This window comes from Microcaecilia unicolor, chromosome 7, assembly GCF_901765095.1.
Source record: "Microcaecilia unicolor chromosome 7, aMicUni1.1, whole genome shotgun sequence".
NCBI lineage: Eukaryota > Metazoa > Chordata > Amphibia > Gymnophiona > Siphonopidae > Microcaecilia > Microcaecilia unicolor.
In genome coordinates this window covers 294,742,839-294,767,597 of record NC_044037.1, presented here as the reverse complement: position 1 = coordinate 294,767,597, position 24,759 = coordinate 294,742,839, and the positions used below count along the sequence as shown (strand labels likewise).

The window sequence follows — 24,759 nt, the reverse complement described above, 5'->3', positions numbered from 1 at the left end:
TAAATTTCCTCCCCTTTTAGGGAGAAAATTATGCTTTGCTTAAAAATTTTTTTCTTATCTGTATTACCTGTTCAAATTTAATAATTTGTTTAATTTGATTAAAACTATAAATAAAAAAAAAAAAAAAAAGTAACTATCACTAACCACACCCTCTCCAAAAGACATTACATGATGTGATACCCGCAAGCGAGCCTTCTCCGGAGTAGCCCCCACACTCTGGAATGCATTGCCTGAAAGGCTACGCTTAACACAAGGCTATCTGTACTTCAGGAAGCAGGTGAAAGCTTGGCTCTTCAACCTGACCTTTATGTTTCAACATTTTTTTATTGAGGACAAATCAAAAGAAGCAATGTGGATTTACTTCGAGTATCAAGAAAACAAATTATCTACTATAATAAAAAGCACCTCCAACGTTCTGAAGCTGACTCTGTGGCTTCAGTGAAGGGTTCGTAGGTGTGTAACCTCTCTCTCTGCCCCGCCCTCGCATCAAAACGTGATGACATGGAGGGCGGGTAATCAGAAGGCAGGACTGAGGGAACGAACTCGCCTCCAACGTTCTGAGAGAGCATAATCGCTGGGTGGCTGGAGGGGGAGGCAGGGGAGACAGGAGAATCGCTGGATGGCTCGAGGGGGGGGGCAGGGGATAGAGGAGAATCGCTGGGTGGCTGGAGGGGGGCAGGGGAGACTAGAATCGCTGGGTGGCTGGAGGGGGGCAGGGGAGAGAGGACAATCACACACAATCTCTCTTCTCTCTCTCTCACAGACACACTCGCACCCAGACTCACTCTCACACACACACTCGCACATTCACTCTCTCTCACACAGTCACTCTATTACTACTACTACTACTCAACATTTCTAAAGCGCTACCAGACTTACACAGCGCTGTACAGTCAAACTTGAAGAGAGACAGACCCTGCTCAAAAGAGCTTACAATCTCACACACACTTTCTCAAACATACACACTCCGAGGAAAACCTTGCTAGCACCCGTTTAATTTGTGTGAGAAACGGGCCTTATTTACTAGTATACAATAAAGACAGAATGATGAAGGCAGTCATCAAACTTTTAACAGTTATATCCACCTACCTCTACCTTCTCTATAGTTCCAGCAATTATTTATTGACAACACCCTTATCACCGGTGTAGAATCACCCATGTAACACACTTATAGTAACCACTTATTCCAAAACATTTCAAGAGAGCGTCATCAGTTGTCCTATTGATATCTATCCACCCTACCCAACCCTTAACCACCAACTGACTAAGAACAAAACTACTGTCCTTATCCTAATTAAGAAATACCTGTTAACCGATCATATCAACAACTCAACCAACCCACCACCTCCCAAGATCCCCCCCCCCCTCCATTACCTCCCCCGTATCTCCCCAAAGATCCCCATGGGCTTGTATTCTGATAGCCCCTGGGATCAACCTGGCCTTTAAAGGAAGAAGTAACTAACTTGTCTCACTCACACACACAAGGAGTGACATGGGCTGCACATACTCCTACCCTAGCTGAGATAATATTTAACCATCTCTCTGACCTCATGTACAACTTTCTTTAAATCAGTCGCCTTACTTTCTAACTCTTCTTACTCTCTTACCTATCTATATGTTCCATCTTTGCTTATGAGGAGAGACTTACTGACCTGAACATGTATACCCTGGAGGAAAGGAGAAACAGGGGTGATATGATACAGACGTTCAAATATTTGAAAGGTATTAATCCGCAAACGAACCTTTTCCGGAGATGGGAAGGTGGTAGAACGAGAGGACATGAAATGAGATTGAAGGGGGGCAGACTCAAGAAAAATGTCAGGAAGTATTTTTTCACAGAGAGAGTAGTGGATGCTTGGAATGCTCTCCCGCGGGAGGTGGTGGAAATGAAAACGATAACGGAATTCAATCATGCGTGGGATAAGCATAAAGGAATCCTGTGCAGAAGGAATGGATCCTCAGGAGCTTAGTCAAGATCGGGAGGCGGGGCTGGTGGTTGGGAGGCGGGGATAGTGCTGGGCAGACTTATACGGTCTGTGCCAGAGCCGGTGGTGGGAAGCGGGACTGGTGGTTGGGAGGCGGAGATAGTGCTGGGCAGACTTATACGGTCTGTGCCCTGAAGAACACAGGTACAGATCAAAGTAGGGTATACACAAAAATTAGCACATATGAGTTATCTTGTTGGGCAGACTGGATGGACCGTGCAAGTCTTTTTCTGCCATCATCTACTATGTTACCAATTATAATGTTCAAGTACATATTGTGTTGTCATTGCAAGTAGTATACCATGCCATACTTTGTATTGTTATTTGAATATTTTTACTGCTGTAATTGCCTATTGCTGAATGAACGTGATATTATATACTTGATCGTGGTCTTTGTTGTTTCACTTTTGTGAAGAGGGACCACATCCACTCTTCTCCAATCCCACAGAACGTTCCCCATCTCAAAGGATTTAATAAACAAATCTTTAAGAAGACCGGCCAGAACCTTTTTGAGCTCCCTCAATATCCTGCTTTGGATCCCGTCCGGTCCCGTGGCTTTGTCCGCCTTTACATTTCCAAGCAAAATTCCATGTAGAATCTCAAATAGTAGCAACAGTGGAGGAGTGGCCTAGTGGTTAGGGTGGTGGACTTTGGTCCTGGAGAACTGAGGAACTGAGTTCGATTCCCACTTCAGGCACAGGCAGCTCCTTGTGACTCTGGGCAAGTCACTTAACCCTCCATTGCCCCATGTAACCCGCATTGAGCCTGCCATGAGTGGGAAAAACGCGGGGTACAAATGTAACAAAAAAAAAATCCAGTATTCCTCTCTGTATTCATCTTCTAGAGTTTTTCTGTATTCTATGAATGTCAACTCTTTAGTCTTTTTTCATCCACTTGCTTGGAGAACCATATCTGTTTCCTTTTTCTCTTGCTTTTATTTACTCTCCTTACATAAAGGTTAGTAGCCATATTTACAGCTGCTTTCTGTCTGGACCACTGCCTTTCCACTTCTCGTATATTCTCCCAGCCCACCAGCTCATTCTTCAGGAATTCCCCCATTTCACTAACGTCGGCATGTTTGAAATCCAGGACTTTGAGTTTTGAGTGGCTGCCCTTCATTTTAGCTGTTATATCAAATCAAACTGTTTGATGATCAGTGCTGCCCAGGTGGGCACCCACTTGGACATTAGAGGGAAAGGGAATGGGATTTGATATACTGCCTTTCTGTGTTTTTTTTTTTTTTTTTTTGCAACTACATTCAAAGTGGTTTACATAGTATATACAGGTACTTATTTGTACCTGGGGCAATGGAGGGTTAAGTGACTTGCTCAGAGTCACAAGGAGCTGCAGTGGGAATCAAACCCAGTTCCCCAGGATCAAAGTCCGCTGCACTAACCGCTAGGCTACTCCTCCACTCACTTTCCTCATTTGTGAGCACCAGATCCATCGTCACCCCCTCCATGTGTTCCGTCACCATTTGTCTGAGCAGAGCATTTCGAAAGGCATCCACAATCTCTCTGCGTCTTTCCGATTCTGCAGGTGGAACTTTCCAATCCGCATCTGGCAGGTTGAAATCTCCCAGCAAACAGTAGCTCTCTTTTCTTTCCCAACTTTTGAATATCTGTAACCAGATCTTTATCTAGTTCCTCAGATTGTGTTGGAGACCTGTAAACACCCATGTGGACAGAGGTTCCATCATTTCTTTTCAAGGCGATCCATTTCGCTTCTTCTTTTCCCCAGACCCTTGGCATTTCAGTCGCTGCAATATCATTTCTCACATATAGATCTACTCCTCCAACTTTACGACCATCTCTATCCTTCCTAAATAGATTATAGCCTGGTATGTTTGCATCCCATTAATGGGAATCATTGACCCATGTCTCCATGATAGCAACAATGTCTAAGTCTGCCTCTAATATCAGGGTTTGCAGATCATGAACTTTGTTGCTTAGACTGCAAGCATTTGTGGTCATCGCTTTCCAGCTACATTTCACTGGCAGTCTCATCTTCTGTTTAGTTTTTTTTGTTTGCTCTTGCTTTCTGCTGTGTTGGTAGGAAGTGATTTGCTGAAATTGTCGTTGTTTTCATTGCTTTCTTTACTACTGTCACATTTTGTCTTTAGCTGGGGGTGACCACTCGAAGTGACCTTCCTCTGTATGCCACCCCTGCCTTCTAGTTAAATGCCTAGAAACTTATTGTCTGAATTTCTCACGAAATTGTTTTCCTGCCATAGTGAGATGCAGCCCATCATTACATGTATTGCCCCAGCCTCCTATGTACCTAAAACCTTCTTGATGACACCAGGCTTTGAGCCACCTATTGAAATTCTCAGTATCTTGTAAACTTTTCTCTCCCTTTCCAAAAGTAGGTAGTACTTCAGAAAAAACTACTGTTTGTACCAAAGGCTTTAACCCCTTCCTCAACTCCTGAAAATCTCTCTGCGCTTCAAGTGGGGTATTATTGGCCAGGTCATTTGTTCCCAGGTGGATACCAACATCAGTGTTGGACTCCTTAGTTTCTTCTCTGAGTGTAGTCAGTATTTGCCTAGTACTCCTGGTAGCTGAGGAGCCTGGAAGGCATTTCACTTTGATGAGCCCCTTGAACTGTGTTCCAGAGTTAATGCCTCTGATAATGGAATCCCCTAGCAGCAACAGTTTTCTGGTATTTATTTTTGTTACATTTGTACCCCGCGCTTTCCCACTCGATATTCTTTATTAGTGCTTTGGGGGGGGGGGGGGTCTTTTTTTTTTTTTTTCTGTTGGGACACTTTCATTGCTTTTTGTTCTACCTCAGTTCTATTTTCTAGAGCATCACAGTGCTGTAATGGAGCAAAGGAATTTTGTAGGGGCAACAATTGAGAGGGTGGATGCTTCTGTGCCATATGTCGTAGTCTGCCCGAGCCTACTGTGATCCATCTGTTCTTAGGTGATTTTATTCTTTGAGGCATTGGTTTTATTCTCTGAGGCATTGGTGAGAACTTGGTATGATTCTGGTCAGTGACAGAAGCTGCTTTAATTGCATCCAGTTCCTGCTTTAGTATGCAGAACTCCTGTTTTAGAGTAGCAAGCTGAAGACAGTTAGGACAAGCCTTAAGCCTCCAGATGGTGTGCCTTGGAACTAAAGCACCACAATTATTGCACAGAATAAAAGTCGTCTTGATTGGTTGGAATGGGTATGAAAGGGTTAACAGTCTTGCAAGATTGACTGTGCATGACTGAGGAGTAATGTTATTGATTTTAGGGTTGTCTATATATGAGTAGCAAACCCTGGGGAGGGTGGGGTGGCATAAGTCTCAGGGAGTCAGCCAAATTCTCTATCAAAATGTTCTCTGGGAGGGGCAAGCAATGACGCAGTTTGATTAAAAACAATTAAATTCAGTTTGATACAACAATCAAATTCAGCAAGAAACTAACTTTTCTCCTTCAAATCTAAGTATTCCCAAGAATTATAGCAGTTTCATCAGTGTAAATGCAAATGAAACCAGTTGTAAGACTAAAGCTGCTTTTTTTTTTTTAACCTGGGACTGACTGGAAAATAAACCTGGCAGATCTAGTCTACAGTATAGTAGCCAAAGTTAGAATACTACAGATAGAGTTAGCAGGGTGAAAGATAAGAAACAGTTTGAAAAGCCTATCCTCTCTACTGTCAGAGCTAGGCAGAAAGGGAAAGGTTTGTTTTTTGGGGTGTGGTGTGTTTTTTTGTTTGTTTGTTTGTTTTTTAGAGTCTGGGTTAGAAGATATAGAAGTACACCACAATACAGATTCACAGGATAAATTAATTAAGCAATAAAGTCTAAAGAATACATATATCATATAGTTAAACCTCTATCCAGAAATGTGAGCAATTAAGAATAAAATAACATTAAACACTTAGCAGTATTATTGTCCAGCACATGGAATGTTTCAAAGCAGGGACAGTCAGAGTTGCTGCAAAGTGCTTCAGTTTCTCACCCCACTGCCCCTCCGGGTCCTAAGAGATCTTGTTTAGACTTCAGGCTATTTCTGCTTCTCCCTCCTTATCTGTTGTGGCTTTGGTCTATTCAGAGGAGCCATCATTGAAGGAGCTTGATGAAGATCAGTATTCTTATTTCTGAGGCACTGGCTGTATTTTCCATTGAGGAACCTTCTGCTTTGGCGTCAGGAGTTCCATCTTGTTGATCAAGAGGGAGCTTGGAGGTCCTTCTAAGGCCTTCTCAATGCATCCAGTCATTCAGGACCTAATTAACAACAGAATGGGTCTCGCCAGACACGAGGCTGAGAGTGGGAAGAGCCATGGCTTGCCTCTACCCATTAGTTCAAGAGGAGAAAAATAAATTGCAGCTTCCCAGGGTGGACTCCCTGGTTACAGCGGTGACTAAGAAGACAACCTTGCCAGTGTAAGGAAGCATTGCCCTAAAAGACCTACAGGATAGGAAGCTAGGAGAGTAGCTGGAACAAGCCTTTGAACTGGCAGTTCGTTCGTGGCAAGGGCATGCCTGAAGTGGCTTCAGCAGTCTGCAACATAAGACGGGCGCCATAACACCCAGCTGTAAGCAAGGTCGGCCTACTTGGCAGATGCTATTTATAAATGTTATTTATGATATGTTACAGGTTACAGCAACTCTAGTTGCGACATTGGGCAGTGGATGCATCGTCAAAGTCACATCTAGTTAAACTGCCCTTTCGGTGCAAGTGACTATTTGGAGAAGAGCTCACTAGCTTGGTGAAAGAACTGGGGGGAAACTAAGCCACAACAGTTGCTGGAGAATAAGCTGAAAGCCTCTGGTTATCCGTCTTCAGGGGCCTCTTGCGTTTTCGTCTGCAGATGGTACGGCCTGGTCATCAGCAATATGATCAGAAGTCCCGCTTTCAGGCACGCCAATCTTTCATGTGGTCAGGAAGTTCAGGGCTTTGCCCTTTGGTCTTGACACATCTCTGAAAAGGTTTACCGATGTTATGGTGGTGGTGGTGGCGTCCTTCCTTCAGTACCAGGGAATCAGATTTCACCCATATCTGCAATCATTGGGTTGAGTGATCAGCTTTGAGAAGAGCAGAGTTAACTCCACTGCAGACGCAGGATTATGTGGGTGTTCTATTTAATACAGCGCGTGGGCGGGAATATTGTGGAATATAAATGCCATAAATAAATAAACACATTAGTGCCCAGTGTTAACAAATATGGGAACATTGGGCACTAATGGGTTAAAGCTGGTTCAGTAGACTTTGTGATCTTCTCAGTCAAGGCAGTCCCAGGCTCTGGGACTGTTTTCAGGTTCTGCAGTCTGTGATGGCAGCGATGGAAGTGGTGCCACGGGCAAGGGCTCATATGCAGCCTTTACAAAAATCTCTTCTCAGCTGCTGGTCTCCACCGTCACAGAAGTTCAACCTTCCATTTTCCTTGGATGCTGGTTGCCAGACTGAGTATGCAGCGGTGGTTGTTGCCCAGGAATTTGACAGTCAGAGCTCCTTTTCTGATAATATAATGGGAGATGGTGACAACGGATGGCAGCAAGTCAGGTTGGGGAGCTCATTACAAGTTTCATCTGGCACAGGGCACCTGGACAGTAACAGGAGTCTCAGTGGTGGATAAATCGCCTGGAACTCAGGGCAGTGTGGAATGTCTTATGCAATTTCGCTCCCTTTCTAGCGGAGGCCCAGGTACAATTTCCTCTGGCAATACAATGGCGGTGGTTTATATCAGCAAGCAAGGTGGGACCCACAGTCCATCTAGTGGTGGAGGAGGCAGCCACTCTCGTGAGTTGGAAGGAGAAAAATCTTCTGTGCTTGTCGGCAGCTCACATCACATCTTGGACCTGGGAGAATGGGAACTATCCAGCTAGGGGTTTCAGTTGATGTTGGACTGATGGGGTTCTCCACTTCTGGATTTGATGGCAACTAAAAGGAATGCCAAAGTAGCCAAGTTCTTCAGCCATCAGAAAGAACCGGGCCTCATGGGGATCGATGTATCTCCAGCCAGAGCTGCAGTAGGGCATCTACTGTATATCTTCCTTCCTTAGCCCAAGGTAGGCCATGTGTTGAAAAAGATTGCATTGCACTAGGGAGGCCGTGGTACATGAACCTGATTCAACTGCTAGATGGGGTTCCTCTCTGTCTTCCGCAAGTATATGGCCTACTGAAGTAAGGTCTAGCACTCATGGAGGAACCGTGCCCTTTGGTTTTACGGCTTGGCCTTTGAAAGGGCTTGGTTGAGATGAGAAGGTCATTTCTAATTCGGTCATTGTTACCTTGCTTCAGGTTTGGAAACTCTCTATATCCATGGCGTATGTGAGGGTGTGGGGGAACATTCGAGGGCTGATGTTCTGAGCACGGCCTATCTCCCTTATCTGCTTGGATCACGCACATCCTAGTGTTTCTCCAAGCAGACCTTCAGAAAGGATTGGTATTGGGTTCTCTAAAAGTTCAGGTTGCAGCTTTGGCCTGTTTCAGGAGCTGACTACAGAAGATGTCTCTTGCGGCTCACCCAGATATTGTTTGATTCTTGTGGGGAGTGCGCCGTTAGCGACCTCCCTTTCGTATTCCATATCCAGAGTGGAACCTTAATTTAGTCCTTTAGGCTCTTCAGAAACCTCCTTTTGAGCCACTCCACAAAGCCTCCTTGAAAGATCATTTTATCTCAACCAATCTGTGGAGCTTTTGTCCTTTTGCAGAGAGGACGAGGAGACTCAGTATTCTTCATTGAATCTTCTTGATATACATAGAGTCCTCATTAGTTATCTGGAAGTCATGAATGAATTTCGCAAATCGGACACAGTGTTTGGGCTTTTTGGTAAATGGAGGCTTGACCTCATGGCCTCCAAGCCTACAATTGTTAGATGGTTGAAGGAGATGATTGTATCAGCTTTGTGGGCTCATTCTACGAGGTGTAGAAACTACCTTACTGTCTCTGGTGGATATTTGCAAGGCGGTGACGTGGTAGACGCTGCACACCTTTGCCAAGCAATACAGGGTGGACATTATGGTACGCTCAGAATCCAGTTTTGGGGCTTTGGTCCTCAGGGCAGTGAAGCCAGGATCCCACCCACTCTAGGGATTGCTTTTGAACATCTCACAGGTTCTGGAATAGTGGGAAGCTATGTAATTGAAGGAGAAATTAGGTCTTACCTGATAATTTTTTTTCTATTAGTTCTTCCCACTTTTTCAGAGGCCCAACTAAGGTTTCCAAGATATTTATTTGGTGCAAAGTAATAGCTCAAATAACGACACTCACTTTGCATGGTGCTTCCTGTTTATCTCTTGTTCTCTACAAGTTGTCCAGAGATAAGAGAGGTTTACACATGTTTGCTCATCTGGTTAGTGTTTAGGTTAGTGAGTTGTTCAAGGTTATTTGTGTTTGTTCCGAGCAGTACCTTGTCTATGTGAATACTGAGGAGCTGGACTGGATGCTAAAAGAGATGTCTCAGCTCAGCTTTCAGTTCTTTATCTCCAGCTGCTGGTTGATGGACACAACTATCCCACAGCTTCTGGAATATTGGGAAGGACTAAAGGAAAGAAAATTATCAGGTAAGATCTAATTTCTCCTTCACTCTCTTGGGGGAAGGATGAGAAAATAAGATGTTAATAAAAGAATCACGAGCTATTGTGATTTACACCGCAGGCCACAGGATTGCTCTAGAAACCCATTGGATTGATGCTGGTAGGTGTTATTTAGCAAGGTCATAGGAAATGGTACTGTTTGGCAAGCCATGGGGACATAAGTGACCAGATGTTAGGACAACAGCCTTACTTGTTTTGTTAGCTGTTCAGATTACAGAACTATGTGGTAAGACATGGGAAGGCCTCAGTGTTGGATTAAGCATGGGAAAGAAGTACGAAGCCTACGGTGTGTAGCATCGGACCACCACACTGCCACTGTAGCACTAGTAGGAGCCTTTCTCACTTCTTATGTGTCTGTTCGTTTGCTACTGCATCATTGGAGAGAGATCCTGGCTGCCCAGACTGCCGAAGGTGCCAGTTGAGCTTAGAACTTGGATGTTCATTTACCAGGGTGGTAGAGACCTGAAGAGGAAGATTACAAAACCTGACTTTGATATGAAATAGTGTCCTACAAATAGTCAAGTGTCTATATTTATATTACAATTTATTAATAACTGTATATTTTTTTCTTGTATTGCAGGGAACTATCTTTTCAGAAACCGCTGTTGCAAATTATAAAGAACTAGGAAACCATCTCTTTAAAGACTACATCCCTAAGATTCCTGCCAAAAGACTGGGGCTTCCTGAAGAGGTACCTGGTCAAAATGTGTTCTGGTGACTTAAGTTGGGTTGTTTTTGTTTGTTTGTTTGTGGGTTTTTTCTTTTCAGTTTTCTGCATCTGAAAGGAATGTATACAGGGCCCATAGAGGAAGACTGAAACTGGACCCATGACTGAAATTCGCTGCTCAGTTTCGGCTGGAACCAGAGCCAAAACCGAAAATGCCATGCTTGCCCCCCCCAACCCCTGCCCTGGCAGGTTACTGATCTCTCCAGGCCACCGCCGCCCTCTTCCCAGCCCCAGTGAGCATCACTGGGCTCTCTCCAGGCCTACGTTAACAAGCCCTGGTGGTCTAATGGCCTCTCTGGAGGCAGGAAAGAACCCTACTATTTCCTGTTTGGTGATGCTACTAGTTTAAAATAGCTTCCGAGACTTTCTGCAGCAGTCTTGTGAGACTGCCACTGGAGCTTCCGCAGCCATATTGAGATTATCACCGGCATAAGCAAGAGCAATCTCAAAATGGCTGCTGGGACCTCCCACAGCAGTCTCGGCAGCCATTTTAAACCGGCAGGAAAGAGTAGTGTTCTTTCCTGACCCAGAAGAGGCCACTAGACCACCAGCACTTGTTAAGATAGTCCTGGCAAGGGCCTACTGATGGTCAGAGGGCAAGCTTGGTGACCTCATTCACAGTATGCTGGTACCCCTTATTATTTTTTTTTAAATAATGGTAGTTTTACAGTGCAAACATTTTTGAACACATGAAAATCTGGGTGGTCATGCTAAAAAGCCTGTTACTTCACTGTGTTTAAAGATGATCTCATTCCACTCAGCATATAAACGTTGAAAATAACAAATAAAGCTGTAAAATTTCACATTGAAATTCCAAGCGGTTGCTGAGAAAACAACAAAAAAACTGTAGGAAGTGACCTTTTTTTTTTCCTCTCACCCTGTGTTTGTGTGTGTGTGTATTTAAAAAAATCTGAAGCCTAATATCAGTCGTAGCTGGAGTCTGAGTCAAAAGGCTTAGTATGCCAACTCCACAGCCCTGGCTCTGATTCCTTAACTGCCCCTCTCTCCCTACAAGTGCCAACAGGGGCCAACTTGCATTGTGAACAACAATATTTTCATTACCCTGAAATCAAAGATTAGAATTGAATTCTATACCTCACAGTTTCTGCAGGACAGATTGACCAAATCTGCTGTCATGTTGAGTGGCCCTCTCCAAACAGTAATGAGACGTTAACATGTGGACAGTGTTCCACATTGCAGCTCCTCCAGGTTCAACCTGCCTAGGCATAAGCAAAAGAGATGAAATCCGCTAGCCAATTTGGATACTGTGTGCTTGACTACAGCAAGCCCAAGCGTCTTGGGATCAAAAGAAACAAAAAGATGGATGAATCGTCTTAAGAGCTTTAGTCCCCCTCCCAATAGAAAGCTAAGGATCTTGTGCAATCCAGTGTGGAGGAGTAGCCTAATGGTTAGTGCAGGTGGCCTTGGCCCTGGCAACCTGGGTTCAATTCCCACTGCAGCTCCTTGTGACCTTGGGCAAGTCACTTAACCCTCCATTGCCTCATGTACAAAAAAACTTAGATTGTAAGCCCCCTAGGGACACAGAAAAGTACCTTTATATAATGTGTACATCTAGTACAAATATTTAAAATAAATCGGAGAAAATTTTTCTTCACCCAACGTGTAATTAAACTCTGGAATTCATTGCCGGAAAATGTGGTGAAGGCGGCTAGCTTAGCAGAGTTTAAAAAGGGGTTGGACGGTTTCCTAAAGGACAAGTCCATAAACCGCTACTAAATGGACTTGGAAAAATCCAAAATCCCAGGAATAACATGTATAGAATGTTTGTACGTTTGGGAAGCTTGCCAGGTGCCCTTGGCCTGGATTGGCCGCTGTCGTGGACAAGATGCTGGGCTCGATGGACCCTTGGTCTTTTCCCAGTATGGCATTACTTATGTACTTATGTAGTAGTACTATAGAAATTATTAGTAGTAGAACTGGAAAGGCCTTTTTTATTTTAATGCTCTTCATGGCTACAAAGTCCTCTAGATGACATAGGCTGACACATGAAACTTCAGGGAATTGTGAGCAGCTTTATGAAATTCCCTTCGTCTTTTCTGAATGAAGGAAATTCCAGAAAATGGTTACAATGCGATTGTTTACTAATTGATTATGTTAGTATTTATGTAGGCTAATGGTAGCTATTGGTATGGTCTGTTCTGGTTTTATTATGATTTGGCAATTACTAATTGATACTGTTTAAATAAGCTAATTACAGCTGTATTGGATTCTGCTCTATTTTTTTATTGTTTTAAAACATGTTATTATATACCCTTATTTATACACAATACAACATATTGGTTCACAATACAGATACAAATATTTGAAACAGAAGAACTCCAAATTTTAAACAGGAAAGGGAGAGAGGAAGAGAAAAAGAAGAGACCAGTCATTCAAGATAAGAGAAACAAAGGTCTCTACGACATATTCAGGCAGTGCAAACAAGGTTGCCAATGCCCAACACAGGCAAACTCAGTAACTGTCTCCCAAAGCGGCCTTAAATAGGTTTTAAGGGCTGTCTTGAACCTAGGGAACGAGAGATCAAGATGAAGTGAAGACGGCAATGAATTCCATAATGTTGGAGCCACACAGTAAAAAGCCAATTGCCTCGTAGAGTCCAACCTTGCGGAAGAAGGTGGGGGGAGTAAAAAGACGTCGATCGTGCAATGATCTAAGAAGTCTAGAGGATGCATATTGGATTATTACTGAGGACAAATATAATGGGATACCTGTGAAGAGGGATTTGTGGGTCAAGGTCAGGATCTTGTGTTGAATGCGAAAACTAACTGGAAGCCAGTGGTTTTGGATAAGGAGAGGAGTAATGTGATTGTATTTCTTGGCCCAAGCGAATAATCTTAAAGCCGCATTCTGGATGGATTGTAGTCTCTGAAGGGAGAAATTGTGTAATGCCAGAATTCACAGCTTTGCAGTAATCCAAACGTGAAAGTGTAGCGTAGAGGAGGGTCATCTGTAAGTCTTTGTCTAGGTAGTAACGGACAGCATGAAATTGGTGTAAGGTAAAGAAGCGGGATTTGGTCAGGGCAGCCACTTGAGGGGGGCAAAAGATAGTTCACGGTCAAGAACAACACCCAAGTATTTAAACTGAGAGACTAGATTCTGCAAAGAACCTTTTTAAATTGGGAGAAAAGGGAAGGGGCAGTTTTAGTTTACATGACCTTGCAAGCTGTAATTTTTGACGAGTTAAAGTTACTAACTTGTTAAGCTGTAGCCAGATACAAATTTCTGTCCAAGCCAGATCGAAGGGAACTGAAATCAGGTTGTAAAGTCAGTAAGATGAATAACAATGATGTGATCAGCATAATATGCTTTTAGGCCCAAATCTTTGAATTAAGATGGGCTGAGATAAATATTGAAGAGAAGTGTGGGGGAGGAGAAGACATAAACCTGGAGGACCCCCGCATCTCAAAGGCTGGAGAGAAGACAGTGCCCTCAAAAGAGACCACAAAAGACCTGTTAATAAGAAAAGTGGAGTGGAGGAGTGAAGTGGAGGAGTGGCCTAGTGGTTAGGGTGGTGGACTTTGGTCCTGGGGAACTGAGTTTGATTCCCACTTCAGGCACAGGCAGCTCCTTGTGACTCTCGGTAAGTCACTTAACCCTCCATTGCCCCATGTAAGCCGCATTGAGCCTGCCATGAGTGGGAAAGCGCAGGGTACAAATGTAACAAAAATAAAATAGATACTATTGGAGATTCTACATGGAATGTTGCTACTATTGGAGATTCTACATGGAATGTTGCTATTCCACTAACAACATTCCATGTAGAAGGCTGCGCAGGCTTCTGTTTCTGTGAGTCTGACGTCCTGGTGATCTGCAAGGGCCGACTTCTACATGGAATGTTGGAATAGCAACATTCCATGTAGAATCTCAAATAGTAGCAACAGTGGAGGAGTGGCCTAGTGGTTAGGGTGGTGGACTTTGGTCCTGAGGAACTGAGTTTGATTCCCACTTCAGGCACAGGCAGCTCCTTGTGACTCTGGGCAAGTCACTTAACCCTCCATTGCCCCATGTAAGCCACATTGAGCCTGCCATGAGTGGGAAAGCACAGGGTACAAATGTAACAAAAATAAAATAGATACTATTGGAGATTCTACATGGAATGTTGCTATTCCACTAGCAACATTCCATGTAGAAGGCTGCACAGGCTTCTATTTCTGTGAGTCTGACGTCCTGCATGTGCAGGACGTCAGACTCACAGAAGCAGAAGCCTGCGCGGCCACATTGGTGATCTGCAAGGGCCAACTTCTACATGGAATGTTGCTGCCATTCATGGCAGGCTCAATGCGGCTTACATGGGGCAATGGAGGGTTAAATGACTTGCCCAGAGTCACAAAGAGCTGCCTGTGCCTGAAGTGGGAATTGAACCCAGTTCCCCAGGACCAAAGTCCACTACTTTTCAATGAGACAGTAGTAAAACAACGTAAAGTTGGGCTTAGTAGTGTATGGTAAGTTGAGCTAGATAATATATGACTAGGATAAAAGAGGGTAGACAAGATAGGATAGTGTAATTTGGGAGAAAAGGGGTAAGGAGGGATAGAATTAAGGAGAGATGGAAAGAGAAGGATGGGAGGTCAGTATCTAAGTCAGAACAGAATTGGGAGTGAAGGTTGGTAAGATTATGTTGGGTCATTAGGGTAGGCTTGCTTAAAGAGATGAGCTTTCAGCATTTTTCCAAAGGGCAAGAAGTCGTTTATTAATCGGATTGGTCTGGGTAGAGCGTTCCAAAGCTGGCTGCCCAAAAGGAGAAACTGGATGCGTAGTAGGTCTTGTATTTAATTCCTCTACAAATGGGAAGGACTTTAGGTTTCTTTTGGAAAATTTTGTAGTATATCAAATAAATTGAACCTGAACTTCATAGCTTGCTTGTACTTGGATAAACGTTTCCACTTACAGCCTATGCATGTGTAAGTACAGAAGCATTCCCAAGGGTGGGGTTAGGAAGACCAATGCATTTATATGCATAATTTGTTGTGTAAATTAACCCATACAGTGCGAGCGTGCTAAAGAGCAGAAAATTTGCCAAATGCATGTGTGCAGTTCTTAAATGACCAAGGTACTTTATGATGTTTATTTTTGTGTTATTTTGATTAGATCTCTCCTATGGTGTGCTTCCTACTCTCCCCTGCTGCCTCTTTTATAACTGGAGAAACGGTGAAAGTTGATGGTGGACAAAGCTTGTATCATTCTGTGTGGGAAGTTCCAGGTATATATATTATCTAATATAATAATTTGCTCCTCCAACATTCCAATGTGTCTCACTGGGATTGTAACCACCTGCTGACGTCACTCCTCCAAAGTTCTCTGTCCCCCCTCCCTCCAAGTTCCATGGGACCCTGGAACTGGGAGGGAGGGACCGGAGGAACAGAGGGAGGGGGGACCCTGGAAATGGGAGGGAGGGAGGGGGACACTGGAACTCAGAGGGGGGAGGGAGGGAGGTGGAGGGGCAGGGGAGAGATGCTGCACATGGATGGATGGAGGGGGCAGGGCACAGAGGACGCTGCCTGCATATGGATGAATGTAGGGGAGAGAGCATAATGCAGAGGAGGGAGGGGACCCTGAAACTCGGAGGGAGGCAGGGAGGGGACAATGCTGGAACTCTGAGGCAGGGGAGGGAGGGAGGGGACAACCCTGGAACTCGGAGGGAGGGAGGGGGACAACAACCCTGGAACTCGGAGGGAGGAAGGGGGACGACACTGGAACTCAGAGGGCGGGAGGGAGGGGGGATCCTGGAACTGGGAGGGAGGGGGGCCCTGGCACACACACTCATGCTCAAACACACACTTTCTATCTCTCACAGACACACTCGCACCCAGTCTCACTCTCTGTCACACACACTCGCACATTCACTCTTTCTCTCTCACACACACTCTCTCAAACATACACACTCCGAGGAAAACCTTGCTAGTGCCCGTTTCATTTATGTCAGAAACGGGCCTTTTTTACTAGTATTATATATATTATATTTATAGCATTTATACCCCGCTCTTTCCTGCTCGATAGCAGGTTCAGTGTGGCTTACAAAGTATGGTACAAAGTATCACAGAGGTAACCCTGGTATAAAGAGTAGGACAATAGGTAGAGACGTGGGGGAGAGGGTAGGAGTAGGATAGTAGAGGGTAGGATAGTGCTGGGTTAGAATTATTTTATTTTTGTTACATTTGTAGCCTGCGCTTTCCCACTCATGGCAGGCTCAATGCGGCTTACATGGGGCAATGGAGGGTTAAGTGACTTGCCCAGAGTCACAAGGAGCTGCCCGTGCCTGAAGTGGGAATCGAACTCAGTTCCTCAGGACCAAAGTCCACCACCCTAACCACTAGGCCACTCCTCCACTGTTGCTACTATTTGAGATTCTACATGGAATGTTGCTATTCCACTAGCAACATTCCATGTAGAAGTCGGCCCTTGCAGATCACCAATGTGGCCGCGCAGGCTTCTGCTTCTGTGAGTCTGATGTCCTGCACGTACGTGCAGGACTCAGACTCACAGAAGCAGAAGCCTGTGCAGCCTTCTACATGGAATGTTGCTAGTGGAATAGCAACATTCCATGTAGAATCTCCAATAGTAGCAACATTCCATGTAGAATCTCCAATAGTATCTATTTTATTTTTGTTACATTTCTACCCTGCGCTTTCCCACTCATGGCAGGCTCAATGCGGCAATGGAGGCAATGGAGGGTTAAGTGACTTGCCCAGAGTCGCAAGGAGCTGCCGGTGCCTGAAGTGGGAATTGAACTCAGTTCCTCAGTTCCCCAGGACCAAAGTTCACCACCCTAACCACTAGGCCACTCCTCCACTCAACCCAACTTAATTCTCCTGGTGGAGAATTAAGAGGCAGATGCACTAAAGCTTAATGAGCCTTTAATGTCCCTCCAACGAGGAAAATTTGATCCGTTGCATGCATCAAAGGGCTTTTACCGAGGAAGCCAGCAGCAGACGAAAACGGAATGGAGATGAGCAATTAGTGTGAAAACCCCATTGAAACGAGATGCACTAACCTTTTCCGATTGCCTTTACGCAGGAAAAAGGCAGGAAATCTAACGAGAGGTCTGGACCTCTCGTTAGGACAGCTCTGTGCCAGGAAAAATAGTAAAGTGAAAAAACAAACAAACTGTGAGCCAATCCCAGCGCATTAGCAGAGCTAATAGCGCTGTGATTGGTCAAAAGGAAACTGAAAGGCACAATCCATAAACAGAAGCCTCTACAAACCCCAAGGAGTTCAAAAATATTTTTTTTCTAGGCATGCATCCCCGTCCTCAGACTGCAAACAAAACACACGTTGCTTAGAAGGAGAAAAAATAAAGGCTTCATCATCTGTCTCTCGATCAGCAACAGAGAACATTTTTCATGGCAATAAATCCAGGGGCAGGAGGAAGAAATGGTCCCCAGAACTTCATGCCACTCTTTGCAAGATCTTTCAACCCTGTTTTCGCACAGCCCCGGCCCCCCTCCCTTCCTCAGTACTCTGTCTCCTTTCAGCTCCGCCTTCCGACATCCTCTGCCCTGTGCCCCGCTCCCTCTTGGGGTCGTCGCCGCCATTCCCCCCCTCCATCGGGCCCCCCTCCCTCTTACCGGGCCCGTGCAGCACCTCTCTCCTCTGTCCGAAGGCGCTGCACGGGCAAGAAGAAAAGCTGATGCCTGTCTTCACACAGCTTCGGTCGCGCGTCTCTCTCCTCCTGCGCCCGCCCCTGTCTGACATCAGTAACCTACGTAGGTTACCGACGTCAGACAGGGGCGGGCCCAGGAGGAGAGAGACGCGCGACAGAAGCTGTGCGAAGGCAGGCATCAGCTTTCTTCTTGCCCGTGCAGCGCCTTCGGACAGAGGAGAGAGGCGCTGCACGGGCCCGGTAAGAGGGAGGGGGGCCCGATGGAGGAGGGGAATGGCGGCGACGACCCCAAGTGGGGGCGGGGCACAGGGCGGAGGATGTCAGGAGGCGGAGCTGAGGGGAGACAGAGTAGTGAGGAAGGGAGGGGGGCCGGGGCTGCTAAAGGTACGTTTGCTTTTTAATTTAGAATGCAGGGGGAAGTGGGGCAGGGGGGAACGGCGACCTCGGGTGGGGGGGGGGGCAAGGACGGCCATACAGGACGCTCCTGACGAGCGCCTTTGCCCCCTCCGGACCCTTTTTTAATTTTTGTTTTGATTTGGGAGCCATGTGCTTGTGTTTTGACTGTGTTTTGACTGTTTGTGGCATGCGCAGAGCAGCTAACATAACGCTTGGCTGCTCTGCGCATGATTTGGGGGCCGATTAACGATGTGTATTGTGATTCTTTGATACATTGTGCGTTTCGATACCGATTTCAGCATGTGTGACTTTTTTTTTTGGTGCATTCTTCGTTATTTTAAAATCGTTAGGGACTTTAACGATTTAGATTTTTTTACGTTTGGTTGCTGCATCTGCCTCTAAGTTGGGTTGTTTGGGTAAGCTTGTTTGAAGAGGTAAGTTTTCAGCAGCTTTCCAAGCATTTTCTGCAGTTAGCAGTGCTTGCAGCTTTTGTTAAAGCAGTAATGTAATTACAGTCGCCTTCGAGACCTGTATTTCTATGCTGATCCTGCAATAAGAAACCTAAGAAGGTTTCAGAGCTGTAGCAGGGCACAGGAAAATTCAAGCTCTCTTCCTGGTGACTGGACATATTGCTGAGCAGGACTGCAAGTTTATTAAAGCAGGTTTCACTGCAGTTCAGCACCATCTTCTGGTCAGATCCCGATGCTCACATTAAAATAAGAGTGCTTTTCTTTGAAATGCACTAAAATTTGTGCGTTATAATATATATCACATGCAGATTAAGATAATCCTTTCTTTCCTATGCTATTATCTTGCACTCAGCTATACTATGGCTTAGAAAATATTAGCTGACTAATTTCAGATAAACAGATTTAGAAATACAGAACAGGCCATACAGCTTAGCTAAATTGTCTGACTGCACTAAGGAGTAATTTTACAACCGGGTGCATATGTCAAAAGTAGAAAAATGATACCTATTTTAAGCCTATGTGCCTGACCTCAGTAGTTCACACGTATTCACATACAAATATATAGTTGGTGAGAGGGTGTAAATCTGTGCGTTCACACGTCATTTTAGAAATACCTAGTGTATCTGAATGTAACTCACCTTGAGCCATTACTGAAAAAAGATTTGAGCAAAAATCCAAATAAATAAAAGTAAACCTATATGTGTACATCACAGCTTCATCCAAACATCACTCAGCGCCCTCGCCCTCAGAGATTCTTTCACACACTTTCCTTATCTCCACCACCTTCATGGGGAGGGTGTAAGGTTGCCCCATCTGATATGCTCTATTCTGCAAAGAAATAGCTCCTTGTTCCAAAGTCTCCATTTTGTTGAAAGAGGCTTGCCTTCAGTGCATTTATTTCTATCATTTATATATCACTTCTTATAACCGGTTAAAGTAAATTCATACCTTGAAGATATTTAAATAAGTACATAAGTAATACCACACTGGGAAAAGACCAAGGGTCCATCGAGCCCAGCATCCTGTCCACGACAGCGGCCAATCCAGGCCAAGGGCACCTGGCGAGCTTCCCAAACGTACAAACATTCTATACAATCAAGCCATTGTGACATCACTAATGAGGTTGGCTCTTATTGGTGGAATGAGCCACTATGACATCACAATAGGTTAAATCACTGCTCTATGTAATAAAAGTGAGCCCAGTAGAGGACCTAAGTACATAAGTAATGCCACACTGGGAAAAGACCAAGGGTCCATCGAGCCCAGCATCCTGTCCACGACAGCGGCCAATCCAGGCCAAGGGCACCTGGCAAGCTTCCCAAACGTACAAACATTCTATACAATCAAGCCATTGTGACATCACTAATGAGGTTGGCTCTTATTGGTGGAATGAGCCACTATGACATCACAATAGGTTAAATCACTGCTCTATGTAATAAAAGTGAGCCAAGTAGAGGACCTAAGTACATAAGTAATGCCACACTGGGAAAAGACCAAGGGTCCATCGAGCCCAGCATCCTGTCCACGACAGCGGCCAATCCAGGCCAAGGGCACCTGGCAACTTCCCAAACGTACAAACATTCTATACATGTTATTCCTGGAATTGTGGATTTTTCCCAAGTCCATTTAGTAGCGGTTTATGGACTTGTCTGCCATATCTCCCTTGTCCCAGCTTTCCTCCAGGATTTACATATTTAGATCTTTAGTTTGTCCCATTATGATTTATGATGGTCACTGACTATTTTGATAGTTTCTGTTTGGACCATCATGTTCTATTCTTTTGAAAGTGCATTGCCCAGAATTGTATACAAAATTCCAAAGGAGATCTCACATCCGGAGATGATACTGTCTCTTTTTTTTTTTTTTTCTGCTGGCCGTCTCTTTCTTTGCACCCAAGCATTCTTATGGGCTTTGCTGTGACCTCCTACCTATTTGATCGTTAGATAAGATAGTGCTGGTCACAGAAACTTCTCCCTCTCCACTGTACTGCTCCCTTGAGTTTGTGCAGCCCAAATGCTTGATCTTGCATTTTCAGCATTAAATCTTAGCTGGATAAGTCTAGACCATTTCTCAAGTTTCCTTATATCCATAGCATTTGTCTGGCTCTGACTATTGCTTTTTGCACTTTTTTTGCAACCTTTAGATTATTGGATCAAAGTCCAAGGTATGTTTTGTTGGTACATATCAGTACCTCCACTCTTATCAAAAGATTCGATGGATCTCTGCATCATAGGTTCATGAGGCTACGCTTCCGAGTACTGAATCTGATCTGCCAAGTATTTAACTAGTCTCTGATTTATTTTTTTATTTTCTTCTAGTGGAACCAAGATGGGTGGGCAGAAGAATCCCGCCCCATTCTACAGGTGATTTGGTCTCTCCTCCTCTCACCTGCAAGCCATATGGTCTCTCAAGCATCCCCCCTCTCCGGCATATCTTTTAAATAGCAGATTTTCACTGGCAGCGAGCAGCAACTAATACACACTGCTCATGTTGGCCCCACAGCCTTCCCACTGATGCAACTTCCTGTTTATATCAGAGGGAAGGCTGTGGGGCCGGTGCAAGCAGTATGTATCAGTCGCTGCTTGCTGCAGGCGAAGATCTGCTATTTACAAAGTATGCAGGAGGGACAGTCGTTGGGAGTTTTAAGCTGGTGGGGCATGGGAATCCCTGCCAGCCACACAGTGTGCTGCTACTGGATGGGCCTGAGCCCAAAGTGGGTGGGCCTGGGCCCACCCTTGGCTACGCCACTGTTACACAGTGAACTCTTTTGCTGCTTTGAATCCTCCAACCCATCAGGTTTGATACTGAGTTCTCTCTTTTGTTAGTGCCTTCATTCATTTTTGGTTAGACTTAACTGGTCTGTAGTTACTGACCTGCTTCCCTTCCCCACCTTTTTCCAGTCCTCTGCAACCACACTTTGTCTCCAAAGAGTGATGGAGCAGAGCCGTCAGTAGAACTGCCAGAAGGTCTCTGGCTGGATCCCATCTGGCCTCATTACCTAGTCCATTTGTTTTGTTTTTTTTCTGGTGCCTTGCATGCCTTCTCTGCAAATGGAATGTTGTTGTCCCACTGTCATAAGTACCTCTGCCAATGATTCATTCTTTCGTGAACCATCCCTACATACTCTCTAAAGTGACCATGCAATTGATTTGCTTTGGAAATATTAGTGTTGGACCTCTTTCCAGTTAAGTTTTTTTGTATTACTGTTTTCATGGTATAATTTATTTGGAAAAGAGCACAAAAGCAACACTACACTGATAAGTATAGTATATACAGAATTAAACTGACCTCTTTGACAATACGCTGTTGTTATGAAAACGGTAACAGAATTCAAACATGCGTGGGATATGCATAAAGGAATCCTGTGAAGAAGGAATGGATCCCCAGAAGCTTAGCCGAAATTGGGTGGCGGAGCAGGTGGGGGAAGAGAGGTTGGTGGTTGGGAGGCGAGGATAGTGGAGGGCAGACTTATACAGTCTGTGCCAGAGCCAGTGATGGGAGGCGGGACTGGTGGTTGGGAGGCGGGAAGTACTGCTGCGCAGACTTGTACGGTCTGTGCCCTGAAAAAGGCAGGTACAAATCAAGATAAGGTTTACACATATGTTTGTCTTGTTGGGCAGACTGGATGGACCGTGCAGGTCTTTTTCTGCCGTCATCTACTATGTTATGCTATTTTCCACTTATAGACCATCTTTCCCGGACTAAAGAACAACTAGAGCAGTTTACATCTGTTAAATACAGTAATCAGTAGAGAATTATGATAATTGAATAATTGTAATGTGACCCTGCAATAAACTACAAAATACATTAAAATAATTCTGGAACCTAACTTTACCATACCCTGGTCTCACTATGAATGGACAAAGCTACAAATTCTACAATTGGAATCTAACATCAAAAATCTCAGATTCATATAGAATGAAACCCAACCCATTATGCCATCAGACTGCTAGCAAACCAATCCACAACCATGTATTAACTACCCCTGAATCCCACTTCTCCTCTGGTAATGCCGAAGTGGTGATTTGCTTCTTCTGGAAGGACCCATCTATACAGTGGGGTTCTGCCAAATATTGTCTACTATTTGACATCCTTGGGGCAGTGTTAAATGAACCAGCACCCAAATGATCAGGCAGGGAATCAGTCGCAGAGGCACAGAAAGACCTCTTTTACTACCCACATTTTTCCTCCTCCTGGAATTTTCTGTCTCTAAACGTCAATGAAGGGGGGTGGAGCAAAAGCTTGTCAGGGTACAGTTGGGACAAAGAAGGGAAAATCTGCCGACGTCCAGAGTTTTCTTCCTTTTGGCTCCTGATGTCGTGGGAGAAAAAAAGAGAAGCAGAGGATTAGTAGAGGCCAAAATATTACAGGCATCACACCTGTCCCTGTGGACATTGAATTGTCCTGTTGTTCCCGTTTAGTATGCTACCAGTTAAGGACTTAATACCTGGAAAGTAATTTGTTTACACTGTTTAATGTTGATAATATCAATCACTTTGTTCACACTTTTCTTTCATTTTTATTTGGTTTTGTGTTTGTAGATGTAAATCTGAAATTTAAAGACTAAAAGAACGTCTATAATGTAAAATTTCCATGTAAACTTGCAGATGTTTTTCCTCAACAGATCATAACAAGTGGCCCCCGCCACCTGAATGCGATAATTTGAAAGCCTTGAAACAAATGTTGTCCGACAAGCCTCCATCAAAACTGTAAACATAGAGATTCAAATAGGCCACAAATGGGATAGTGTTGCCAACTTAATTGATCTTCAGTCATTTCAAGTCAATATGAATATCAGCTCTCCAAATCTGACCCGATACACAGTGCTGCAAAAGTTTTCATCTTCCTTTTCTGAACAATGAAGTTTCTCTAACCACCGTGGAGAATGTATTGTGCTTATACCATACTAGTCCCTTTTGAATCCACAGTAATAAAGATCAACAATCAAAGAAAATGAGGACTAGCTTAAAACCATTCTGGATTAACTTTTGGAACGTACAGGCCACAACAGAAACCAACACGAAATGCATTGAAAAAAAGAAAGCTAAGTGGTTTTTGCAAGGGTAAAAAGACAGCAGAGAGGTCCACTGCAAACTCACTCGTACTGGGAAACACCCTCCAGTTTCCCTTGAAAACGAGGGGGTAAAAGGGAATAATAGACTTGATATACCACCTTTCTGTGGTACAACCAAAGTGATTTATGTATTCTGTGCAGGTACTTTCTCTGTTCCTACTGGACACATACTGCCCATAAAAAGTGGAGGCAGAGTACATGCCAGAAGGATGTACATGCAGTGAGCGCATTTTCAAATTCTCTGACCTAACCCTTCCCTTTTCTTCCTACAGGTAAAAGTGCACATGCAGCGAAATAACCCACTCGGTCACTGTTAATAAGAGAACAGTTATCCAGCCGAGTGCTTACATTGGTACACGTGGGTTTACTTGTGTTGATTATTACCCTTGAAATTATCAATTTATTGAAGCAAAACCTAAAACCAGAATAATAATTTTTAACAGTGCTTTTTTTTTTTTGTAGAAAAAAGGTGCTGGTACTCATTATGGGTGGGGTCACCACGTATGGCTCCACCCCATATGATAGCCACACCCACATTAGCCACACCCTTTATACCAGCCATGGCGCATATAAACAGACATCATTGAAAATAATATACTAGTATCGGAGAAAAAAATAACGTGATTTCTTTAAATTATAAATCATTTCTGTAAGCTGTTACAGCTCCAGTATACCCAGTGCAAAATAAGACAGCAGATGTAAATTCTCAAACTGGACATATTCCAAACACTAAAATGAAAATAAAATGATTTTTTCTACCATTGTTGTCTGGTGACTTTGTTTTTCTATCCATATTGGTCCCAGTCTCTTATTCTGCTGCTCTCTATCTGTTCTCTTAACTCCATTTCCAGGGCTTCCTTTCCATTTATTTCTTTACTTTCCTCCTTTCTTCTTCATTTCTTGCCCTACATCCATGAGTAAAAGCTGTGTCCTCGTCTGTGGAATTGACTGGAG

The 24,759-nt window shown here is 44.2% G+C and overlaps 1 protein-coding gene across 1 annotated transcript in view; it reads left to right on the top strand.

Annotated features, from left to right (window-relative positions):
• Positions 1-24,315, top strand: part of LOC115474712 (peroxisomal trans-2-enoyl-CoA reductase-like) — a 56,666-nt gene extending 32,351 nt beyond the window's left edge. The window contains exons 6-8 of the mRNA XM_030210336.1: positions 10,098-10,208; positions 15,354-15,465; positions 23,356-24,315. Coding sequence (XP_030066196.1) covers positions 10,098-10,208; positions 15,354-15,465; positions 23,356-23,444 — 312 coding nt within the window. The 3' untranslated portion in view covers positions 23,445-24,315. The remainder of the gene's footprint in view (positions 1-10,097; positions 10,209-15,353; positions 15,466-23,355) is intronic.
• The last annotated feature ends 444 nt before the right edge of the window (positions 24,316-24,759 follow it).